Source organism: Capricornis sumatraensis, chromosome 22 (genome assembly GCF_032405125.1).
Source record: "Capricornis sumatraensis isolate serow.1 chromosome 22, serow.2, whole genome shotgun sequence".
In the NCBI taxonomy this organism is placed as follows: Eukaryota; Metazoa; Chordata; class Mammalia; order Artiodactyla; family Bovidae; genus Capricornis; species Capricornis sumatraensis.
Genome location: NC_091090.1, coordinates 27,016,617 through 27,038,928, shown reverse-complemented (window position 1 = coordinate 27,038,928; position 22,312 = coordinate 27,016,617). Strand labels below are relative to the sequence as shown.

The following is a 22,312-nucleotide window of genomic DNA, read 5'->3' as shown; positions in this document are numbered from 1 at the left end:
CTCTGTGCAACCCCATAGACGGCAGCTCACCAGGTTCCCCTGTCCCTGGGATTCTCCAGCAATAGAAAATTCAAATCTAATCTTGCTGTATTTATATTAGTTTCCATGTGGCTACTGCAACAAATTCCTATAAGCTCAGAATCTTAAAACAGTACACATTTACTATTTATATAGTCTGGAACTCAGGAGTCCAAATGGGTCTCATTGAGCTAAACTTCAGGGGAGAATTCATTTCTTTGCCTTTGCCTACTTTCAACAGCTTGCCCGTATTCTTTGGCTCATAGTCCTTCCCTCTGTCTTCAAAGTCAGTCGTGGCTAACTGAGCCTTCCTCATCATCCATCACTGATGCTGCCTCTGTCTTTCACATATGCTTCCCAGGTGGCACTAGTGGTAAAGAACCCACCTGCTAATGCAGGAGGACATAAGAGACATGGGTTCAATCCCTGAGTCAGGAAGACCCCTGGAGGAGAGCGTGGCAACTCACTCCCATATCGTTGTCTAGAGAATCCCATGGACAGAGGAGCCTGCTGCCAGTAGTCCATAGGGTCACAGAGTTGGGCACAACTGAAGCGAATTAGCATTATCATGATTACATTGAATTCACATGGATAAGCCAGGACACTATCCCAACTCTAAAGTCAACTGATAAGCAATTTGAACTTTATCTGCTACCTTAATTCTCTTTTGTCACAAAATGTAACATACTCAGAGACTCCAGGGATTAACACTAACTTCTGTTATTCTCCCAATAATAGTTCTCTCTTCCTCTCTTGGTACCAATGACTAGCATATTAAAACCTTGTTCTGATCCTGCAGGTCTCTTTTTGCAAAAAAATAAAAAATGCAGATGCATGTAAAAGTGTTTCCCAAAAAGACTTATGACAAAACATTATCCCCACAAGTCGGCAATAGTCTAAAGTTATGTTACTTTTCTTACAGGGGTGACAATGAAATGCTTCTTGTTTCTGGCCGTTGCTGCTGGCTGCCTGCCTGTTTTGATTATAAAAGTATGTGAGGATTGTATATTTTGTGATTGCTTTTGAGAGAAGGATAAGAGCTAACTCTGTGCTACAACTTATTTTGTTGCAGGCACTATTGTGAGGATGCTATGCCCAGTAGGCCAGCTAAAGTCCACAGGGTCACAAAGAGTCGGACACGACTAAAGCAGCTGAGCACACACAGGCACATGCCCAGTACTCACCTAGTTCTCATCATAGCTCTATTAGGCAAGTACTATTCTTAATCTCATAATACAGAGAAAGAAACCAAACATAAGAGGTTAAGTCATGTGTCCAAGATCAAATAACTTGGAAGTGGCAGAGTCTGAAGGTAAATCTAAGCAGTTTGACTTCACAAGCCCGTGCCTACATCATTAAACTTCTCTGAATAATTCAAAAAGCTAAAAATGTAGGGTGGGAATTACTTCTTTACATCTGATCCATGCATTTTCCGTGAAAATATGGGGAAAATATTGTTTTTTAGGTTTTAACCGAAAAGGTTAAGTATTTCATCAATATCCCAACTGAGCTTTCTGATTTATGACTATGACAAGAATTTAACACATCCAAATTAAATATAAAATGAAAAGTGCCAGGACTTCCCTCAAAGTCCAGTGGTTTGGAGTCCACATTTCCACTGCATGGGGCTTTCTGCTCCTGGTCTGGAAATTAAGATTCCACAAGCCTCACTTCACAACCAAAAATAAAAAATGAAATATGCCAGCAGCAAGGAGAGAAATGTGAGGAGCTGGTAGCAATGGAGTCAGTATATGATGCCTGAATCTCACTACTTATTAAAAACAAGAGTTTCAACATTCGCAGAACAGAAATGAAACATTTAATGGTATATAAGAAGAAATAAATTCTGAGTATTTTACAAGTCATCCAATAATATGTACCTGTAAAAAAATCTCAGTGACATAAGGAAAATATTACATTGCAATGTACTGAAAATATTTTTTATGATGAACTGGTTAATAGTTTTGGTATAGAACATGAGTGGTTTTTATATTTTCACATGCTAGATAGAAGTCAAAAGTGGAAAAAAGTGAAAGCCGCTTAATTCAATAAATGAAAGAAAATCCACATACATTAGATTACTGGGGTGCTTATGTGGATCTTATCACTCATACTTGTTTCCCCACAAGAAACTAGATGGAGCTCTTGCCTGATACCCAACAATCCTCTGGTAAGTTAAAAGTATTGCATTTTGAAGTGATCATCAGATATTGGCTGCAACCTTTATGGTAGAAAACTAAAAAGCCTCAGAAGAGAAGTTTAAGAGACTAAAGTTCAAGGGCCCAGGATATGAGATGCTTGAGTCATCCATGTGAATGCTGATGTCACTCCTGTTGACTGTAGAATTTGGGGTAGACAAGATGAATTATTTCAGGAGACCCAATTTCTATCAATGAGAGGAATTCACAGGAAAATCACTACACGAAAGTAAATGTTTGGAGGTGGATAGCTTGAGCTAAATGACATGAAATTCACTGAAGCAGCATATTTTAAGAGGAGCAGGGAGAGTTATCATATGGAACTTAAGGAAATTCTTGTGGGTTCCCAGTTCAGTTCAGTTCAGGCACTCAGTCGTGTCCAACTCTTTGTGACCCCATGCACTGCAGCCTGCCCAGCTTCTCTGTCCATCACCAACTCCAGGAGCTTGCTCAAACTTATGCCCGTCAAGTCAATGATGCCATCCGACCATCTCGTCCTCTGTCATCCCCTTCTCCTTCTGCCTTCAATCTTCCCCAGCATCAGGGTCTTTTTGAATGAGTCAGTTCTTCTCATCAGGTGCCCAAAATATTGGAGCTTCAGCTTCAGTCCTTCCAATTGAAAGGTTGTTGCTGAGCCGTGAAAGACACAGGGAGTCTTGGCTTCCAGAGGAGAGGAATTCAATCCAGGGCCAGTCACAAGGCTTGATCACTCAGAGCTTTTGTGTAACCAAGTTTTATTAAAGTAAAAAAGAGACAGAGAAAGCTTCTGACATAGACATCAGACGGGGGCAGAAAGAGTGCCCCCCTGCAGGATGTTATATAGCTACTAGCAGGCTGCTAATTAGAGAAAGGAAATGTCTCAAAACTCAAAGTGGCACCAGGCTCCTCACCCACAACTTGCATTTTGAGATAATATTGGCACAAGGTGAGTCACCCCAGGGCCATAAGACGATGGACATGATTCTTGAAGAAAGGCAAGTTTCCAAGCAAATATTTGGTTTCATTAACATAGATTAGGAGAACAATTGTACGAGTAAAACATACTGGTTTGTCAAGTCGGTTCTGAGTCTTAGGTGGAACCAACTTGAAGACAGAGTCTAGGGTAAATACATAGTTCATTAACATAGCTTAAGAAAAACATTTCCATAAGAAAAATGCATTGGTTAGCTCAAGGTTTGAGAAAAGTTAAGTTTAGCCAGCCTTCAGCAATACGTGAACCATGAACCGTGAACTCCCTGATGTTCAAGCTGGTTTTAGAAAAGGCAGAAGAACCAGAGATCAAATTGCCAACATCCGCTGGATCATGGAAAAAGCAAGAGAGTTCCAGAAAAACATCTATTTCTGCTTTATTGACTATGTCAAAGCTTTGACTGTGTGGATCACAAGAAACTGTGGAAAATTCTGAAAGAGATGGAAATACCAGACCACCTAACCTGCCTCTTGAGAAATCTGTATGCAGGTCAGGAAGCAACAGTTAGAACTGGACATGGAACAACTGACTGGTTCCAAATAGGAAAAGGAGTACGTCAAGGCTGTATATTGTCACCCTGCTTATTTAACTTCTATGCAGAGTACATCATGAGAAACGCTGGACTGGAAGAAACACAAGCTGGAGTCAAGATTGCCGGAAGAAATATCAATAACTTCAGATATGCAGATGACACCACCCTTATGGCAGATAGGGCTTCCCTGGTGGCTCAGAGGTTAAAGCGTCTGCCTCCAATGCGGGAGACCCAGGTTTGATCCCTGGGTCGGGAAGATCCCTTGGAGAAGGAAATGACAATCCACTCCAGTATTCTTGCCTGGAGAATCCCATGGATGGAGAAGCCTAGTAGGTTACAGTCCATGGGGTCGCAAAGAGTCGGACACGACCGAGTGACTTCACCTTCACCTTATGGCAGAAAGTGAAGAGGAGCTAAAAAGCCTCTTGATGAAAGTGAAAAAGGAGAGTGAAAAAGTTGGTTTAAAGCTCAACATTCAGAAAATGAAGATCATGGCATCCGGTCCCATCACTTCATGGGAAATAGATGGGGAAACAGTGGAAACAGTGTCAGACTTTATTTTTTGAGGCTCCAAAATCACTGCAGATGGTGACTGCAGCCATGAAATTAAAAGGCACTTACTCCTTGGAAGAAAAGTTATGACCAACCTAGATAGCATATTCAAAAGCAGAGACATTACTTTGCCGACTAAGGTCCATCTAGTCAAGGCTATGGTTTTTCCAGTGGTCATGTATGGATGTGAGAGTTGGACTGTGAAGAAGGCTGAGCACTGAAGAATTGATGCTTTTGAACTGTGGTGTTGGAGAAGACTCTTGAGAGTCCCTTGGACTGCAAGGAGATCCAACTAGTCCATTCTGAAGGAGATCAGCCCTGGGATTTCTTTGGAAGGAATGATGCTAAAGCTGAAACTCCAGTACTTTGGCCACCTGATGTGAAGAGTTGACTCATTGGAAAAGACTCTGATGCTCAGAGGGATTGGGGGCAAGAGGAGTAGGGGACAACCGAGGATGAGATGGCTGGATGGCATCACTGACTCGATGGACGTGAGTCTGAGTGAACTCTGGGAGATGGTGATGGACAGGGAGGCCTGGCGTGTTGCGATTCATGGGCTCGCAAAGAATCGGACACGACTGAGCGACTGAACTGAACTGAAGTTTAGGTGGAACCAGGTGTTGTCATGGGATCAGAGAATTTTGAGAAACTTCCTTTTCCTTTTGTATAGAGAAGGGGAAAAAAATCTGACACTTATAGTTTGTTTCCTCCTGCCACTTAAAGAGAGATAAAAAAAACATCTGACACTTGCAGCCAATTTCCTCCACTTGGAGACCCCTAGCCTTGGAGACCCAACCAGTCTATCCTAAATGAAATCAGTCCTATGACATCCGGTCCCATCACTTCATGGCAAATAGATGGGGAAGCAATGGAAACAGTGACAGACTTTATTTTGGGGGGCTCCAAAATCTCTTCAGATGGTGACTGCAGCCATGAAATTAAAAGATGTTTGCTCCTTGGAAGAAAAGCTATGACCAATATAGACAGCATATTAAAAAGCAGAGACATTACTTTGCCACCAAAAGTCCATCTAGTCAAAGCTATCGTTTTTCCAGTAGTCATGTATGGATGTGAGAGTTGGACTATAAAGAAAGCTGAGGGCAAAAGAATTGATGCTTTTGATCTGTGCTGTTGAAGACTCTTGAGAATCCCTTGGACAGCAAAGAGATCCAACCAGTCCATCCTAAAGGAGATCAATCCTGAGTATTCATTGGAAGGATTGATACTGAAGCTAAAACTCCAACATGTTGGCCAACTGATGCGAAGAACTGACTCACTAGAAAAGACCCTGATGCTGGGAAAGATTGAAGGTGGGAGGAGGAGGAGATGACAGAGGATGAGATGTTTGGATGGCATCACCAACTCAATGGACATGAGTTTGAGTAAGCTCCAGGAGTTGGTGATGGACAGGGAAGCCTGGTGGGCTACAGTCCATGGGGTCACATAGAGTCAGACACGACTGAGCAACTGAACTGAACTGAACTGAACCTTCCTGCCTGTTACTCTCTCACAATGAATATCCAAGACTGATTTCCTTTAGGACTGACTAGTTTGATCTCCTTGCTGTCCAACAGACTCTCAAGAGTTTTCTCCAACACCACAGTTCAAAACATCAATTTTTCGGCTCTCAGCTTTCTTCATAGTCCAAATCTCACATCCATACACAACTATTGGAAAAACCATAGCTTTGACTAGGTGGACCTTTGTTGGCAAAGTAATGTCTCTGCTTTTTAATATGCTGTCTAGCTTGGTCATGATTTTTCTTTCAAGGAGCAAACGTCTTTTAATTTCATAGCTGCAGTCATCATCTGCAGTGATTTTGGAGCCCAAGAAATAAAGCCTATCACTGCTTCTATTGTTTCTTAATCTGTTTGCCATGAAGTGATGGGCTCGGATCCCATGATCTTAGTTTTTTGAATGTTAAGTTTTAAACCAGCTTTTTCACTCTCCTCTTTCACCTTCATCACAAGACTCTTTAGTTCCTCTTTGCTTTCTGCCATAAGAGTGGTGTCATCTACATATCTGAGGTTACTGATATTTTCCCCAGCAATCTTGATTCCAGCTTGTGCTTTATCCAGCCTGACATTTCGCATGATGTACTCTGCATATAAGTTAAATAAGCAGGGTGACAATATACAGCCTTGACGTCCTCCTTTCCCAATTTGGAACTAGTTTGTTGTTCCATGTCTGGTTCTAATATTGTTTCTTGACCTGCATACAGGTTTCTCAGAAGGCAGGTAAGGTGATCTGGTATTTCCAAATCTTTAAGAATTTTCCAATTTGTTGTAATCCACATAGTCAAAGGCTTTAGGGTAGTAAATGAAGCAGAAGTAAATGCTTTTCTGGAATTCTCTTGCTTATTCTATCATCCAACGGATATTGGCAGTTTGATCCCTCTAATCTAGTCCAGGATACTTGCAGTATGACAGAAATATAGCACCTTATGAGTGTGTTTTTGAAGAAATGACATCCACAGGGGACAGTTTCTAGAGAAGTGTAATGATTTTATAGTTTTGACTTCTCCCAATATCCTTAAACTTTTAAATAAAATATAAGGTAAGAACTACTATATTTGAGCAAAGTATGGCTGAATCCTATCCATTCAGAAACTGTTGATAACCCTGTGGTAGTTGATAAATACATAGATACCACTCAAATTATACCACATAAGTTTTTCACTTTAAAAAAAATAGCATAAAATACATGTGAATCACACACACACACATAAAAGAAGATGTTCTTTAAACAAATTAATGCTAACCTAAAATATTAAAACCATTAATTGTTTTTCTTAGTAAGCTACAGGATAAAAGGTAAAAAAAATGAAACATTTTAGTTTGTAGTTGACTTGAATTCTATATTGTATGTACATATGCTGATGCAAATATCAATGTTTTCTCGTATGAATCAGACAAAGATGCACAATCTGGGTTGAAGATCCTGAAGGTTTTGTATTCAGTGATGAATATTTAGATTCTCCCAGACACATACCTTTAAACAATACTCAAGTGTGAGTGGTTTATTTGGGATGCAAAGAGAACACTTGCAGGAGGTAGGGTGCAGAATGCACCAAGGAAGGGGTGTCAGGCAGTAAAAGGTATAACAGTATCAAAACATTTTCCACTATTGTTCATATTGCCCAATAAAAATGCCTCAATATGGTACAAAATACCAATTATAAATCTGAAAAACAACCCTTTCATAGTGCACTGTTCTGTAGACTTGTGTAATGTCAGATTGATATTCAGAAGTCCTCAAAACTAATAATGGAGCAATGGAAACTAGCTTACTGAGATGTCTTAGAGTGAAAAGAGCTGTAGAGTATTGTTTATTCAATATAAACTGTAAATTTATTTCATGAAGTCTACAAGTAATATACTATGTGTTACAAATTCCACTTAAAAGAAGCAAGACTAATTAGTAATTTTCTGGTGACAGACAAAACCATCCAAAGTCCCATATGATACACTCTTTACGGAAATGGAGGCTGTCCAAGAAGAAATTGTTACTACACATAACATCCTCAGGAGAGGAGTATCTCCACCAGCCAGCAACATGCTGAAAATGGTAAGATTAATTAAACAGCAACCATGATGATGCCAATGATAGTAACGGTGTTTACTGAGATTTTATTAAGTTCTATTTGGTTTCCATATACCAAAAGTCTGGTCTTCACAAATAAACCTATCATGCAACGGAAGAAACAGAGGCTCAGAGGAAGTAAGTAGCTTTTCCAAACTCACAGAGTTACTAAATGACAGAGCCACATCCGGCGCAGGAAGTGTAATTTCATTCTTAATGGACCCTAGGACAGTGTTTCTCAAACTCTAGTATGCTTGAGTCAGCTGAAGAATTTGATGAAGCACCGGACCCTGGGCCCCACTCTCTGAGGTCTGATTCAGGAGGTCTGAGATGGATACCATTCCAAGCTCCCAGATAATGCTGATGCTGCCAGTCAGTATCATCAGTATAGCAGATGCTACAGGTGCTTTAACAATGCATTTGGGGAGGCATTTCATAGCTGTCTTCATTGGGCAGTAGCCCAGAGACTAAGATGCTCTGAGAATCAAGATGCCCATGTTCTAACCTGGTGGTGCAGCTAGATGAGCCAGTATTGGCAAATCTGTTTCCTTGTTTCAAACACTAGTGGTAAAGAATTCTCCTGCCAATGCAGGAGACTTAAGAGACCTGAGTTCGATCCCTGGGTTGAAAAGATCCCCTGGAGTAGGAAATGACAACCCACTCCAATATTCTTGCCTGGAAAATACAATGGACAGAGAAGCCTGGTGGGCTACAGGCCAAAGGGTCAAAAAGAGTCAGACAAGACTAAAGCAACTTAGCGTATAAGAAAAGAGAAATTGTCTTTTCTCTGTAAACCTGCGGTGTGAGCGAAGTGTTATCAAACAAACAAATGTAGGGACTGTTCAGGTGTATTAGGTGATTAGCCTCACCTATATTATATCCCAGAAGTATCACTCAGGTTTGGGGGATCCTAAACTTGGTTGTTTAGCCCCAGACTAACCTAGAATAACAAGGGTTAGAAATAACACAGGCACTGGGAACTGAGCCTAGGGGACAGTTTTCTCAGGCAAATGACAAAAAAAGGAGGAAAAGTAAATGGAAAAATGATCTTGAAATATATCTCTTGGTCATCTTAGAACCCAAAATAATAAAAGCCAACAGCTAGCATAGGCATTTTTGCATTCTGAGTACTGCAACTGACAGCATATTATACTTACTATAGTTTGAAAGGCATTCTTCTAGAATCTTATTGCATTCAGTTCAGTTCAGTCGCTCAGTCGAGTCCGACTCTTTGCGACCCCATGAACCGCAGCACGCCAGGCCTCCCTGTCCATCACCAACTCCCAGAGTCCACCCAAACCCACGTCCATCAAGTCGGTGATGCCATCCATCACCACCTCTTCCTCTGTTGTCCCCTTCTCCTCCTGCCCTCAATTTGTCCCAGCATCAGGGTCTTTTCAAATGAATCAGCTCTTCACATCAGGTGGCCAAAGTATTGGAGTTTCAGCTTCAGCATCAGTCCTTCCAATGAACATCCAGGACTGGTCTCCTTTAGGATAGACTGGTTGGATCTCCTTGCAGTCCAAGAGACTCTCAAGAGTCTTATCCAACACCACAGTTCAAAAGCATCAGTTCTTCAGTGCTCAGCTTTCTTTATAGTCCAACTCTCACATCCATACATGACCACTGGAAAAACCATAGCCTTGACTAGATGGACCTTTGTTGGCAAAGAAATGTCTCTGCTTTTTAATATGCTGTTTAGGTTGGTCATAACATTCCTTCCAAGGAGTAAGTGGTTTTTAGTTTCACGGCTGCAATCAACATCTGCAGTGATTTTGGAGCCCAGAAAAAATAGTCTGCCACTGTTTCCACTGTTTCCCCATCTATTTGCCATGAAGTTATGGGACCGGGTGCCATGATCTTCGTTTTCTGAATGTTGAGCTTTAAGCCAACTTTTTCACTCTCCTTTTTCACTTTCATCAAGAAGCTCTTTAGTTCTTCTTCACTTTTGGCCTTAAGGGTGGTGTCATCTGCATATCTGAGGTTATTGATATTTCTCCCAGCAATCTTGATTCCAGCTCATGCTTCCTCCAGCCCAGGGTTTCTCATGATGTACTCTGCATAGAAGTTAAATAAGCAGGGTGACAATATACAGCCTTGACATACTCCTTTTCCTGTTTGAAACCAGTCTGTTGTTTCATGTCCAGTTCTAACTGTTGCTTCCTGCCCTGCATATAGGTTTCTCAAGAGGCAAATCAGGTGGCCTGGTATTCATATCTCTTTCAGAATTTTCCACAGTTTATTGTGATCCACACAGTCAAAGGCTTTGGCATAGTCAATAAAGCAGAAATAGATATTTTCCTGGAACTCTCTTGCTTTTTCAATGATCCAGTGAATGTTGGCAATTTGATCTCTGGTTCCTCTGCCAGCTTGAACATCTGGAAGTTCACAGTTCATGTATTGCTGAAGCATTATTGCATTATTTCATTTCATCTTCTCAATCATCTTGTGATGTAAATGATACTATCATCCCTGTTTTATAGATGGTAAATCTGAACATCAGAGAAATTAGGTATCTCATCCAAAGTCTTAAGTACTGGATAAAAACAGATTCAAATATGAATGGCCAACTCCAGGGACCAGCTCTTAACACTTTACCTTCCTTAGAACAAACAGGGTTCTAAATCCTCAGTTTCCAAATGAGCAAATAAATGTAGCTAGGAGGTAGTGAAGAAGTTATAGAGTGAACAGAAAATATAGTCTCTGATTTCAGAGACTTTATTATTGTGTATTCAAGGTAAATACAGAGGAAATATTATAACATAGTATTAAATATATGTGCTTCCCTTGTAGCTCAGCTGGTAAAAAATCTGCCTGCAATGCAGGAGATCCCAGTTCAACTCCTGGGTCAAGAAGATCCCCTGGAGAAGGGATAGGCTACCCATTCCAATATTCTTGGGCTTTCCTGGTGGCTCAGACAGTAAAGAATCTGCTTGTAATGAGGGAGAACTGGGTTCAATCCATGGGTTGGGAAGGTCCCCTGGTGGAGGGCATGGCAACCCACTCCAGTATTCTTGCCTGGGGAATCCTCATGGACAGAGGTACCTGGCAGGCTACAGTCCATGGGGTTTCAAGGAGTCTGACACAACTGAGTGACTACAGCACAGCATTGAATATATCAGTTCAGTTCAGTTCAGTTCAGTCGCTCAGTCGTGTCCGACTCTTTGCAACCCCATGAATCACAGCACGCCAGGCCTCCCTGTCCATCACCAACTGCGAAGTTCACTCAGACTCACGTCTATTGAGTCAGTGATGCCATCCAGCCATCTCATCCTCTATAAAATTAATATATTTGTGTTAAGATGTAAAGGTATGAGAGATCAATAATATGATAAATTAAGTGTACCAGTAAAACTGAGTAACATTTTAAAAGACAATATAGGAGCTGAGTTTTTCCATAAATAATGCATAGGGTAAGGAGAGAAAGGAACTGATAGAATTATAGTAGAGCTGAAAAGCCAATCACAAATGCCAGGCAAAGATTTTCAAGAAAAGAAAAACAAAAGTTTCTGCACATAAAGTTGGGATTTTATTTAAACAGAACCATTTACTAAAGCCAGAACTTGTAATTTTGCTGCAATAACCACACATACTTACTTTTGATTTAACTTATGATGTATAATAAAAACATCTGTATCTTACCAACATTACTCAGAGGCAATATCCCAAACAGCTTCCTCAAAGAAGTCTGAACCACATACTGTTTGTAATTACGGTTTCAGGTACTTTACACAAGAAGATAAACAGACTCTGAGATGGAGAGTAGCATGTATGATGTTTACTGGGGAACAATTTCCAGATTCACAGAGATCTGTGGATGTGGATAAAGAAGCAGCATAGAGTGTACAAAGAAGTTGGGTTGTGAGTATAGGCACAGCAGAAGCCTCCGTTAATCCCATGGGAAACCGGACAACTAGGACGGCTCAGTAGACCTTGTCCTGAGTTGGAGAGAGGTTGAGTGGCATTTATAGTTACTATAGCTCTGTGCTTGTGCTGCTAGATATGTGCTGCCCTAGGGAAGTAAGTATGCTCATGAATAAGGACAACATGTGTTCAAAAGGACAGCAGAGCTTTCTGTGGGCAAGACTCTCAGCTCAAGAGGAAATAAGTGCTTCAGTTCTGAAAGCGATCTGGGTATGGGCAGTACATCTTAGCATGCACAACGAACAGTCAGCAATGAATTAGCCAGATAAGTTCCAGTTCGAAACACTTGGTAACCTGGTCAGAATAGGCAAGATTTTATATTTGTGAGTTCAATGATGTTATTCCCACTGCCAGGAGATATTATGCCCTGATGAGATCTTTTATGTCATCTCTACTTTTTTAATTAGATGTATCCATCATTGAAATATATCTTACATCTTGTTTTTTTTCCTTTTCTTTCCTCAAGGGCTAGTTTTTTTTCTTTGTTTCTTTCTTTTTTTTAACTGGAGTATAGTTATAATGCTGTGTTAGTTTCTGCTGTACCACAAAGTGAATCAGTGATACATACATATCCTCTTTTTTGGGTTTCCTTCCCATTTAGGTCACCACAGAGTATTGGGTAGAATTCCTTGTTTTACAGTCAGTTCTCATTAGTTATCTATTTTATTTATACATAGTAGTATGTGTATCTATCTATATACGGATATAGACATATCCATGTCTTTCCCAATCTCCCAACTCATTCCACTCCCCTTTCCCCCCTTGGTATCCATATGTTTATTTTCTATGTCTGGGTCTCTATTTCTGCTCTGCAAATAAGTTCATGTTACCATTTTTCTGGATTCCAGGTATATTCATTAATATATGATATTGGTTTTTCTCTTTTGACTTACTTCACTCTGGAAATACATCTTTTCTTGCATGAAACAAGCAAAGCCCACAAAACCACATTTTTACTTTGACCCTAAGCTAATAAGTTACTTAGTTAACCTCACAATTTAATCAATTCATCAACCTGGGGGGTAATTCTATAAAACTAACACAGATGGCAGCCTATGCGTATGAGATAAACTTCTTCAAAGGCAGGGAAAATATTGAAAAACTAAGTGAGGGCATCACTGAAAAATTATTTTCAAGAGTAGCTGGATGATTTATATAAAAGCCCATAGTAAACAAGAAATGCTGCAACTTTCGTTCAGTAATAATGTCTTTTGTGCAGATCTGGGGACAAACTTTTAAGTGGACGTACATAACATGAGAATGAGAGAGTGTCCGGGAGAACATTTGTTACACTCCCATAACAAGGGATGTAGACTTTCTACTTTTCATCTTATTTCGAGAAAACCCCAACAAAATGCTTCAACTTAGCACAATCGACACACATCAAGAGTTAGGAGCACACGCTCCAGAGCTAGAAGAACTTGGGTTCTAATTTTCTTTCTGCCACTTATAGATGGTATTATCCTGAACAGTTAAGCAGCATCTCTGTGTCTCAGTTTTCTGATTTGCAGATGGGGATAGTAAGAGTGATTCCCTTGTAGAACTGCTATGAGTAAAGATGAGAGAATACACATAAAGAACTGGTGACAGATCCTTGCATGTATGTTAGTTATGACTTGCTATTATTATTCATAATTTAGATGGAGTTATGTGACACTATATTTGTTTCTAATCACAGAAATACTTATTTATTGAGCATGTACCATAAGATTTATTATATCATAGTTGTATTGCATGAATTATCCAAATTAAAAACTTAAAAATGTTGAACAAACTATCATGTATGAATTATGGGGCATATTTTACAGATGAAGAAACTGTGATTCAAAGAGATTTAATAATGTGTCAAAGGTAAAACTATTAATAAATAATGAGATGGATTTCTAACTTGTCTATTTTAATGGAAGCATTTACTTAAATGCTAATATTTCAGAAAAAGAAGCTACATCTGAATGTTATCATCAAGGTTTGATCTTGTAAGTTCGAGGGTTAAAACAATGGACTGAAAGATTTGTCTTCCTCTTCGAACCAAAATATTTAAGAGAATTCAATTGTTAGCCTACACAATTGAGAATATTGGTAGCTTTGGATTTTTAGAAAGAATGAACTAGAATCTTATCACAGAAATGTTATTAAGGCCATGTGTTTGTATTTCACTTGTAGAATTGGAGTGAAGAAGCTGCACAAAATGCCAGAATGTTGTCAAAAGACTGTGAATTGGTACAAAGCAATGCACTCAAGAGGCGAATTACAAGTAGGTATACAACACACCTTTTTGCTCAAAAGTCCTCAGGAATTGTTCAGTAACTTGGTAAGGGTAAGTTAAGTCATCTAGCATGTATTTACACTTACCCCATAAATGGCAGTGAATTGTGACTCATAGCACTGTTTCATTACTGCTAATTTTTAAATTTGGATATTCAAATTTTCAAATTCCTGATTCAAATCACCAAAAGAGTTGAAGCTCTCAATATCATAGGATAGTTGAATACAATAATAACAGATGATAAGCTGTATAGCTAGAAGGTTTCCACTCCATGTAGTTATTTTGTGCATGCATGCTAAAAGTCACTTCAGTCATGTTCAACTCTGTGTAACCCTATGGACTATAGCCCACCGGGTCCTCTGTCTGTGGGATTCTCCAGGCAAGAACACTGGAGTGGGTTTCTCTCCATGCCCTCCTCCAGGCGATTTTCCCAACCCATGGATGTAACCCGCATCTCTAACATCTCCTACACTGACAGGCAGATTCTTTACCACCAGCGCCACCTGGGAAGCCATAGTTATTTCAGCTACTCACAGTATTACCATGGGACTATACTTAACTTTGGAAAGAGCTATCTTTGAGAAGTGAGTCATATTCAACTCTATGGAGCTGCCCATAAGAACAAGTTTAGATGCTCAAAAATAAACCCATCTCATGGCATATATATTAGGTAGAACACTGATAGTTTCCTGAAAAGCCATTAGTGTCTCCTACACAAGCAGACATTAATAACACTTTGTATTTAATGATTTTGGGGCATCTTTACTCAATGCTGTTAAGCTGTGAATTGGCAATATGAGTCTTTCCTGCCCCAGAGGAAGGCAGTTTATTACCAAATGTCATGTTTGATTGAGAGCCCACATCACAAGTGAATGGATGGCCAAATGAGCAAATGTTTATTCCAAGGTCCTTGCATGATGAAGACTTCGTGTGGTTGCTTTCGAGGCATGGACTTGGTTACAACTCATAAACTGTTCTGATTGGTTTCGTCTTTCACCATCAGCTTGGACACAGCAGAAACTGAAATGCTGGTTGATCTGATTTCCAAGCTTGCAGATCATTTCCTACTGTCAGTTTTCAGCAAGCCTGAGCACCACACGGTTATTCATCAGTGAGAAAGAAAACTGTTAGCCAAATACAGCTGAGTTGGCCTCCTCTTATCAAACATTGCTTGGATGACCAGTGAAACATTTCTAAAATAGTCAGGAGAATATCCTTATAAAATGTTTCCAAGCTTTGTAAAGTATAACCTAGTCCTTTTTCCTCCTCTTAGATACTTTTTGTGGAGAAAATATGCATCTGACATCTTATCCTATCTCATGGTCAAATGTGATCAGGATCTGGTACAGTGAGTCTAAATATTTCCAGTATGGGGAATGGACATCGAAAGATGATGACGTGACAACTGACCATTACACTCAGGTAAACTGTGTGCTGGCCAATATACCTATTGATTAAGTGACTTTAAGGGTGTGTGGAAAATAGGCAAATAAGAACCATGGGAAATCATTCACCCACTTTTTGCAAATTTACAGTCTTCAAAGATACTTCTTAACTTTTAGTGGGAAATAATACTTGGAAACCATTATCTGGGATCTGGCTATGTTCAAGGACTTCTTTAGTTTAGAAAAAACTGAAGGAGTGGTTGGAGAAGGAGGCTGAACCATGATAGCTTCAAGAGTTGAAGGAGATGAACACAGAGGGAAGGGCCTTATCATTGGAGCCATATTAGCTATTATAATGTTACCTTGCATTTTGAATGTAGTAGAAGTCATTAAACAGAAGAATGATTTGATCTGATTCACACTTTTAAAATACCACTGGGCTTCAATGTAGATAATAAATTAATTCTACAAAAATGACTTTGAATATCTAAATCAGGTGATTTATTTTCCAGCAAGATGTAAATTAACAAAACTCATCCAGAATGGATAGATTTAAATACTTAATATGCAAGAAATACAAATGATAAAACAGCGTTATCCCCGAAGCAGAAGACTCAGCTGTGACACAAAATCTGTAATAAAATCTACTCACAATAAAACCTACTTCAGATTAATGTTAAAAGCTTACAGGGATATCACATTTAAGAAACATAGACTTAATCACTTATTCTAAAGCAAAGCAGACATTTCTAAATAGAGACTAGCAAGTAGAATTCTTTTTCCTTATTATTATTATTATTATTATTATTTTCCTGGCCACATGGCATGTGGGATCTTAATTCCCCAACAAGGGATCAAACCCACACCCTGAGCAGTGGAAGTGCAGTCTTAACCACTGCACCACCAGGGACATCCCAATAGCATTTTTATTTTAAGATCGATATCATTGGACACAAGTGGTATGTGCCAGGAATCCTAGAATAGTATAGCATTAGACCATTTATTTATAATTTATGCTATCAGAGGACAAAAATAAAATTATTACCCAGAGAGCTAAAAATATGACAATGTAAGACAAAAACTCCTATTTTCCTTTTCTTTTAGGTAAAAGTAGACTAGACCCACTATTTCCATCAAAAGAACATGAGCTCCATTACTCTGAAGCAGTAATTTAACATTTCTTCTTCCAAACACTTGAAAGTTTTTTTTATTCAGTCCCCACCATATACCTATGATGTAGAGGCTAGTATTATTATATTTTATTTTACAAATAATAAAATGAGATTTCAAGACATAAAACAAGCTGGTAAATGCCATCCCACCAGGAAGTGGCAGAGATGGATTTTGAACCTGACTTATTTTTTTCTCAAGAGCCAACTCACTGTTCTCTACCATGCCACTTTTTTTGATGATTAAGCTAGATTGCTGCCATGCCCTAATTTTTATTCAATCACCAAACAGTCTTCATCATGTTACTATATTTTCCATACAGATTTGATAAGAAGAAGCACATAAGTCAGGGTCAGTGATGGCACCCAAGTATGCATATATGTATGCATGATATCTAGACACATGGTAATCTCTCTGTTTCTATGACCTCCTAACAAGCCATGCTCAAAGCATCCTAAAAGCATGTGTGTTTATTTTCAATCATGGGTAACAATATTCATATTGGAATCATGTAGCAAAATAGCAAAGTATTAATGTAATAATCTTATCTTTACAGGTTGTTTGGGCCGCTTCTTATCTTATTGGCTGTGGCATGTCATCATGTCATAAAGGAATTCATTATCTCTACATTTGTCACTATTGTCATGAGTATGTATTATATAGCTTTAGTTTCACAGAACTTTTAGAAATTCATTTCCCTTACATCATCTAGTTTCTCAAAAATAATGTTTTAAATTATTTTAACAGATTTTCAAGAGTGGGTAAAATTTTGTTTGCATTTTTCAAAAAGGAATTTTATTAGACCGCTTTCTCCTTTGTTTTTTTTTTTAAGGGGAAATGATCCTGACAAGAAGAATGTACCTTATAATAAGGGAAGTCCATGTGGAGACTGTCCAAATAACTGTGAAGATAAACTATGTAGTAAGTTTTATGTCTCAGTGTGCTTAATATTGATCGTTGATCTAGGAGCTATGGGTCATTAAAATCAAGTGTTTAATAATATTACAAATTCTATAATATTACTTTTTCCTCAATCATCCCAAAGGAATAATTAACATTATCTGATTTCCCTTCTCCCACTCCCAAAGTGACCCAGAAGACCAATGATTAAATCTATTGAATTGGAAATTAGAAATCCAGGTCTAAAGTCAACTTTCCATCCTAAAACTTAAAGTTCTCACCCTATAATAAGGGCATCTTGGATAAGATGTTAATATAATTTTTTTTCTGCTCTTTATATAAAGAGTTTCTTGGCTCTGTTATTGCAGCCCTGAAGTTAGACATCTTGCTTTCAGGTTACCAGGGTTCTCAGGTTGCTCTTTGGCCATAACCCCTCTACCTGCCTGTCCACTTATCAGAGCAAGTGGTAATTTTTTGCTGGGTGATCCTTATACTTTTAAGTTTCCACGGACACATTGGAAGACATGAGCTGATGATCATACTGTCTATTTACTGTACATGTTTTTATTTCTTAACTAAATTTTATCTAAAATGTAGTATTAACTAAATGGGTTCCAATTCCACGTTCATTTCCTTAGGTAACAAAAAGTGTCTTTTTCTGAAGTTTCCTTCAGGCATAATTTACTAGTCCATGGGAATATGTTTATAACTTAATTTTCAGTAAGTTTATGGAGAAATAATAAACCTCCCCCCCCCACCAAAAAATATCCTTTATCTGCAGATTTGGAAGACTAAAAGGTTTATTTTCCTTCACCTGACCACTCCATTCCATTTGTTTTTAAAGCAAGGAAAAATGCAATCTCTTTTCCTTTATCAATTTTTCTGTCATTCTTTTTCTTTTCCTTCTTCTTCTCCCTGTCACTTTCAGTAACTCATTTCTGAAAATAAATGTAGCTGGAGAAAGATAAAATATCTACTAATTATCTTTGCTACAGGGTAATGGGGTAGGGTTTTTTTTTTTTTTTATGCAAGAGACAAAAGCAATGTCTAGAATGGAATGGAAAATGCCATAGAAGTAAAATGAGAGTAGAAAGAAAAAAAGCATTACTTAATACTATTGACTCTATAACAGAATATACTTCTCTTAAGCCTTTTACTCACCTACAAATGCATAAGAAGTTGAGAGATGAGTTTTTGAGTCAATATAGCGTAACCTTGCTTTTTCCTTTCAGCGAACCCCTGCATCTACTACGATGAATACAATAACTGTAATACACAAACTCAACGTCTTGGCTGCAACCACCTGTCAGTTCAACGACTCTGCAAAGCTAGTTGTATGTGTCAAACTGAGATAAAATAGCCTTTTTTATTTGCAACTGTAACGTGCTGTTGGATCATCTTTGACCTTCCTTTGCTCCAGCAGCTTCTAATGCATTTCAATTGGTTTTAATTACACCTGAGATACTAATTTTCACTAATCATATATAAGTGTTAGTCACTCAGTTGTGTCCGACTCTCTGCAATCCCATGGATCATATATGGACATCAGTATATTTACAACAATGCCCTTCACTCCTGTTCTGATACATTGTGAAGCAACATTGTTTTAAACTTTCTTAGAACTGGAGTGAAATATGATTGATGAAATGTGATAAAACTATGAAATATGGAATGAAATACTATTTAAATATGAAAGAGTTCAACACCTGCCTCATATTTAAATCATGTGATGTCTAGTTCTCAGGTTGACATGATTCAATGGATTGGATAACTAATTCAGTAAACTGTGCTAAAGAAGGGTCCTTCCCTGTTTAACTTCTTCTCCTGCTTTCCCAGGTCTCCAGCTTCCCTGGTATTTGTCTTCCCTGCACAATTAACACACACTAATAACTCATCTCTTCTTAACTTCACTTCTACCTTAAATCAACCATTAAAATAATCCACAAAGCAAACAAAGAGTCCAGTCTCATTACTTTAAAGGTAAATGTTAGTTAATGGGAAGTGGTTTGAAGGTCTCACTGTTTCATTGCCATATCTATACACATTTGTAAAGCAGGGCAAGAAAACTGTGTGAGTGCTTAATTTAACAAAATAAATATTCAACATGGATTACATGCAAGAGGTAATCCATACATAGAGGATATTCCCTCCCTTATTTCCAACTGAACTGGAATATTAAAGAAACCTAGTGAAGTGTATGGCTACACAGAGAACATAATATGTGGTATTTTGTTTCGTTTCAGGTATTTTTTTGGTAAATGTGCTCTTTCTTTCTGAAAGCTTATAAAAAAGAAAATTCTGTAGGTTTTTATCATTTGCCATACCAAGTAAAAGAAAGAAGCAGTAGAAATGGTTTTACTTCAAGGCTGAAAATTTTTGGGTTACCCCAAACGAGCTTCATACTGAGAAATATCTCCAAGTAGGTGTGACGCAAACATATAGTGTGCTGAACTGAAACAAATACACTGCCAGATATTTCTCCAGCAATGATGAGTTTATTCAGAATCAGCAGAGACTTGCAATTTGGAGTGGGCAGCTACGGGGAGCCACATGCAAGTCCCCACTTGGCAAGGAAGGAAGATGCCTTTACAGGGAGGAAAGGAACTAGGAAGGACTATAGTAAACAGAGTTCATGGGTCTTTATTGGAGAGTCTTTGAAGGAAGGAAGAGGGAGCTTTCTTTTTCTTGATGGGCTCTGCTACCGCTGCAGAGCATGAAAACTCCCCTCGTCAGGTCTCCTGACTCTACTTCGTTGAGGTTTCTGTTTATGAATCTTTCACAAGCGCAACTTTTTGACTACTTCCCAACATCACTCCAATGATCCCAGCTTATCAGGAGTGTTGGTTGACACAGCAGCACTGTTTGCTATAGACTTGAAATTTCATGGTATACCCAAGGTCTATGTCAGGAGGAGTGTCAAGTCTGGACTCAGGAACTCAAATACATTGTTCTATTAAAAACAAATGTATGTGAAGATAGCCCACACTCTGTTTATGGAATGTGTATCACTTTAAATATACTTGCTTTCACTTAAAAAAAGAAAACAAGCAGATGTGTGTGTGTGCGCACACACATATGCTCATGGATGTCCAGAAACCCTGAAAAGCAAAGGTAATAAAGAGCATCCTTGATGGCAAAAACCTAGTTAGATTGTTGGGTTTGTAGTGCAGAGCAAATGGGCACAAAAATGGATTCAGGTCACAAGGAAACTGAAAGTCTTGGCTTAATGCAACAGGCAAATGTAACACATCCTGATTCTCAATTACAAGACCTTTATAATAAAAACTCATTTCTATGCAGATGTATATAGAGGCATGTGTTTAAAATGCTCCAAGATATGCAGATAGACAAGTGCTTATTTTGGAGGTCATTGTTCTAAGCATTTGGAAGCCTGATCGTAACAGCAAGATTTCTTCATGGCATTAGTATTCTCTTTGCCAGAAAATTTTATACCGTTTGGATATTTTCTGTCAATTCTACTCCTTCAGGCACATATAGTTTGATAGAAATATGTATTTTCTAAAGTACACATACTAGGAAAAAAAGAAATATATCTTGTGGTGTGTAATAATTAAAAAGCTGTAGAACTATTTTTTTTTCTCTGCACCAGGCTGTATTTATCCCAGTTTAGAAAGTTCATTCACATAAAGACTAATTCCAGGAAGTGACCACAAGATGGCAGCATATACATATGATCACTAAACATTTGAAGCCAAGGAAAAACAACTGTTATGCCATTTTTAAATTATTCTTTAAAAAGTAGCTCAATGGTTTTCATAAAAAGACTATGATGAAAACAAAATAAAACAGCCTCCACACTTTGTGGGCAATAGGTCACTCTTTTAAGTGGATTTACCAAAAATAGATAACTCTAATAGTGTTAAATTATTCATCCCGCACCTATTGATAAAGAGATATTTCCTTTCATCTTACTTGTAGATTAGCTGTTGCTGACATAGACCTGATAACATATCTGCATCTCAGTTTCCTCATTTGCAAATGGGGATAATAATAGCACCTCCCTTGTAGAGCTGCTGTGAGGATAAAGTATGGGAAAATACATACAGAATTCCTAACAGATCCTGACATGTTGTGTTAGCTATTAACTTTTATTATTTTTATCATTCAAAATTTTTGTCCAAGCTGGATTTAGAAAAGGCAGAGGAGCCAGAGATCAAACTGCCAACATCCGTTGGATCATCGAAAAAGCAAGAGTTCCAGAAAAACATCTACTTTACTTTATTGACTACACCAAAGCCTTTGACTGTGTGGATCACAGCAAACTGTGGAAAATCCTTCAGGAGGTGGGAATACCAGACCACCCGATCTGCTTCCTGAGAAATCTGTATGCAGGTCAAGAAGCAACAGTTAGAACTGGACATGGAGCAACAGACTAGTTTCAAATCCAGAAAGGAGTACATCAAAGCTGTATATTGTCATCCTGCTTATTTAACTTATATGCAGAGTACATCATACAAAATGCCAGACTGGATGAAGCACAAGCTGGAGTCAAGATTGCCAGGAAAAATATCAATAACCTCAGATACACAGATGACACCACCCTTATGGCAGAAAGTGAAGAAGAACTAAAGAGCCTCTTGATGGAAGTGAAAGAGGAGAGTGAAAAAGTTGGCTTAAAATTCAACATTCAGAAAACAAAGATCAAGGCATCCGGTCCTATCACTTCATGGCAAATAGATGGGGAAACAGTGGAAACAGTGGCTGACTTTGATTTTGGGCTCCAAGATCACTGCAGATGGTGACTGCAGCCATGAAATTAAAAGATGCTTACTCCTTGGAAGAAAAGCTATGACC

At 38.5% G+C, this 22,312-nt stretch overlaps 1 protein-coding gene across 1 annotated transcript in view; it reads left to right on the top strand.

Annotated features, from left to right (window-relative positions):
* The window catches only part of CRISP1 (cysteine rich secretory protein 1), a 29,145-nt gene extending 10,288 nt beyond the window's left edge, over positions 1-18,857 (top strand). The window contains exons 3-9 of the mRNA XM_068994157.1: positions 941-1,008; positions 7,709-7,837; positions 13,940-14,030; positions 15,316-15,464; positions 17,154-17,245; positions 17,430-17,518; positions 18,730-18,857. Coding sequence (XP_068850258.1) covers positions 941-1,008; positions 7,709-7,837; positions 13,940-14,030; positions 15,316-15,464; positions 17,154-17,245; positions 17,430-17,518; positions 18,730-18,857 — 746 coding nt within the window. The remainder of the gene's footprint in view (positions 1-940; positions 1,009-7,708; positions 7,838-13,939; positions 14,031-15,315; positions 15,465-17,153; positions 17,246-17,429; positions 17,519-18,729) is intronic.
* The last annotated feature ends 3,455 nt before the right edge of the window (positions 18,858-22,312 follow it).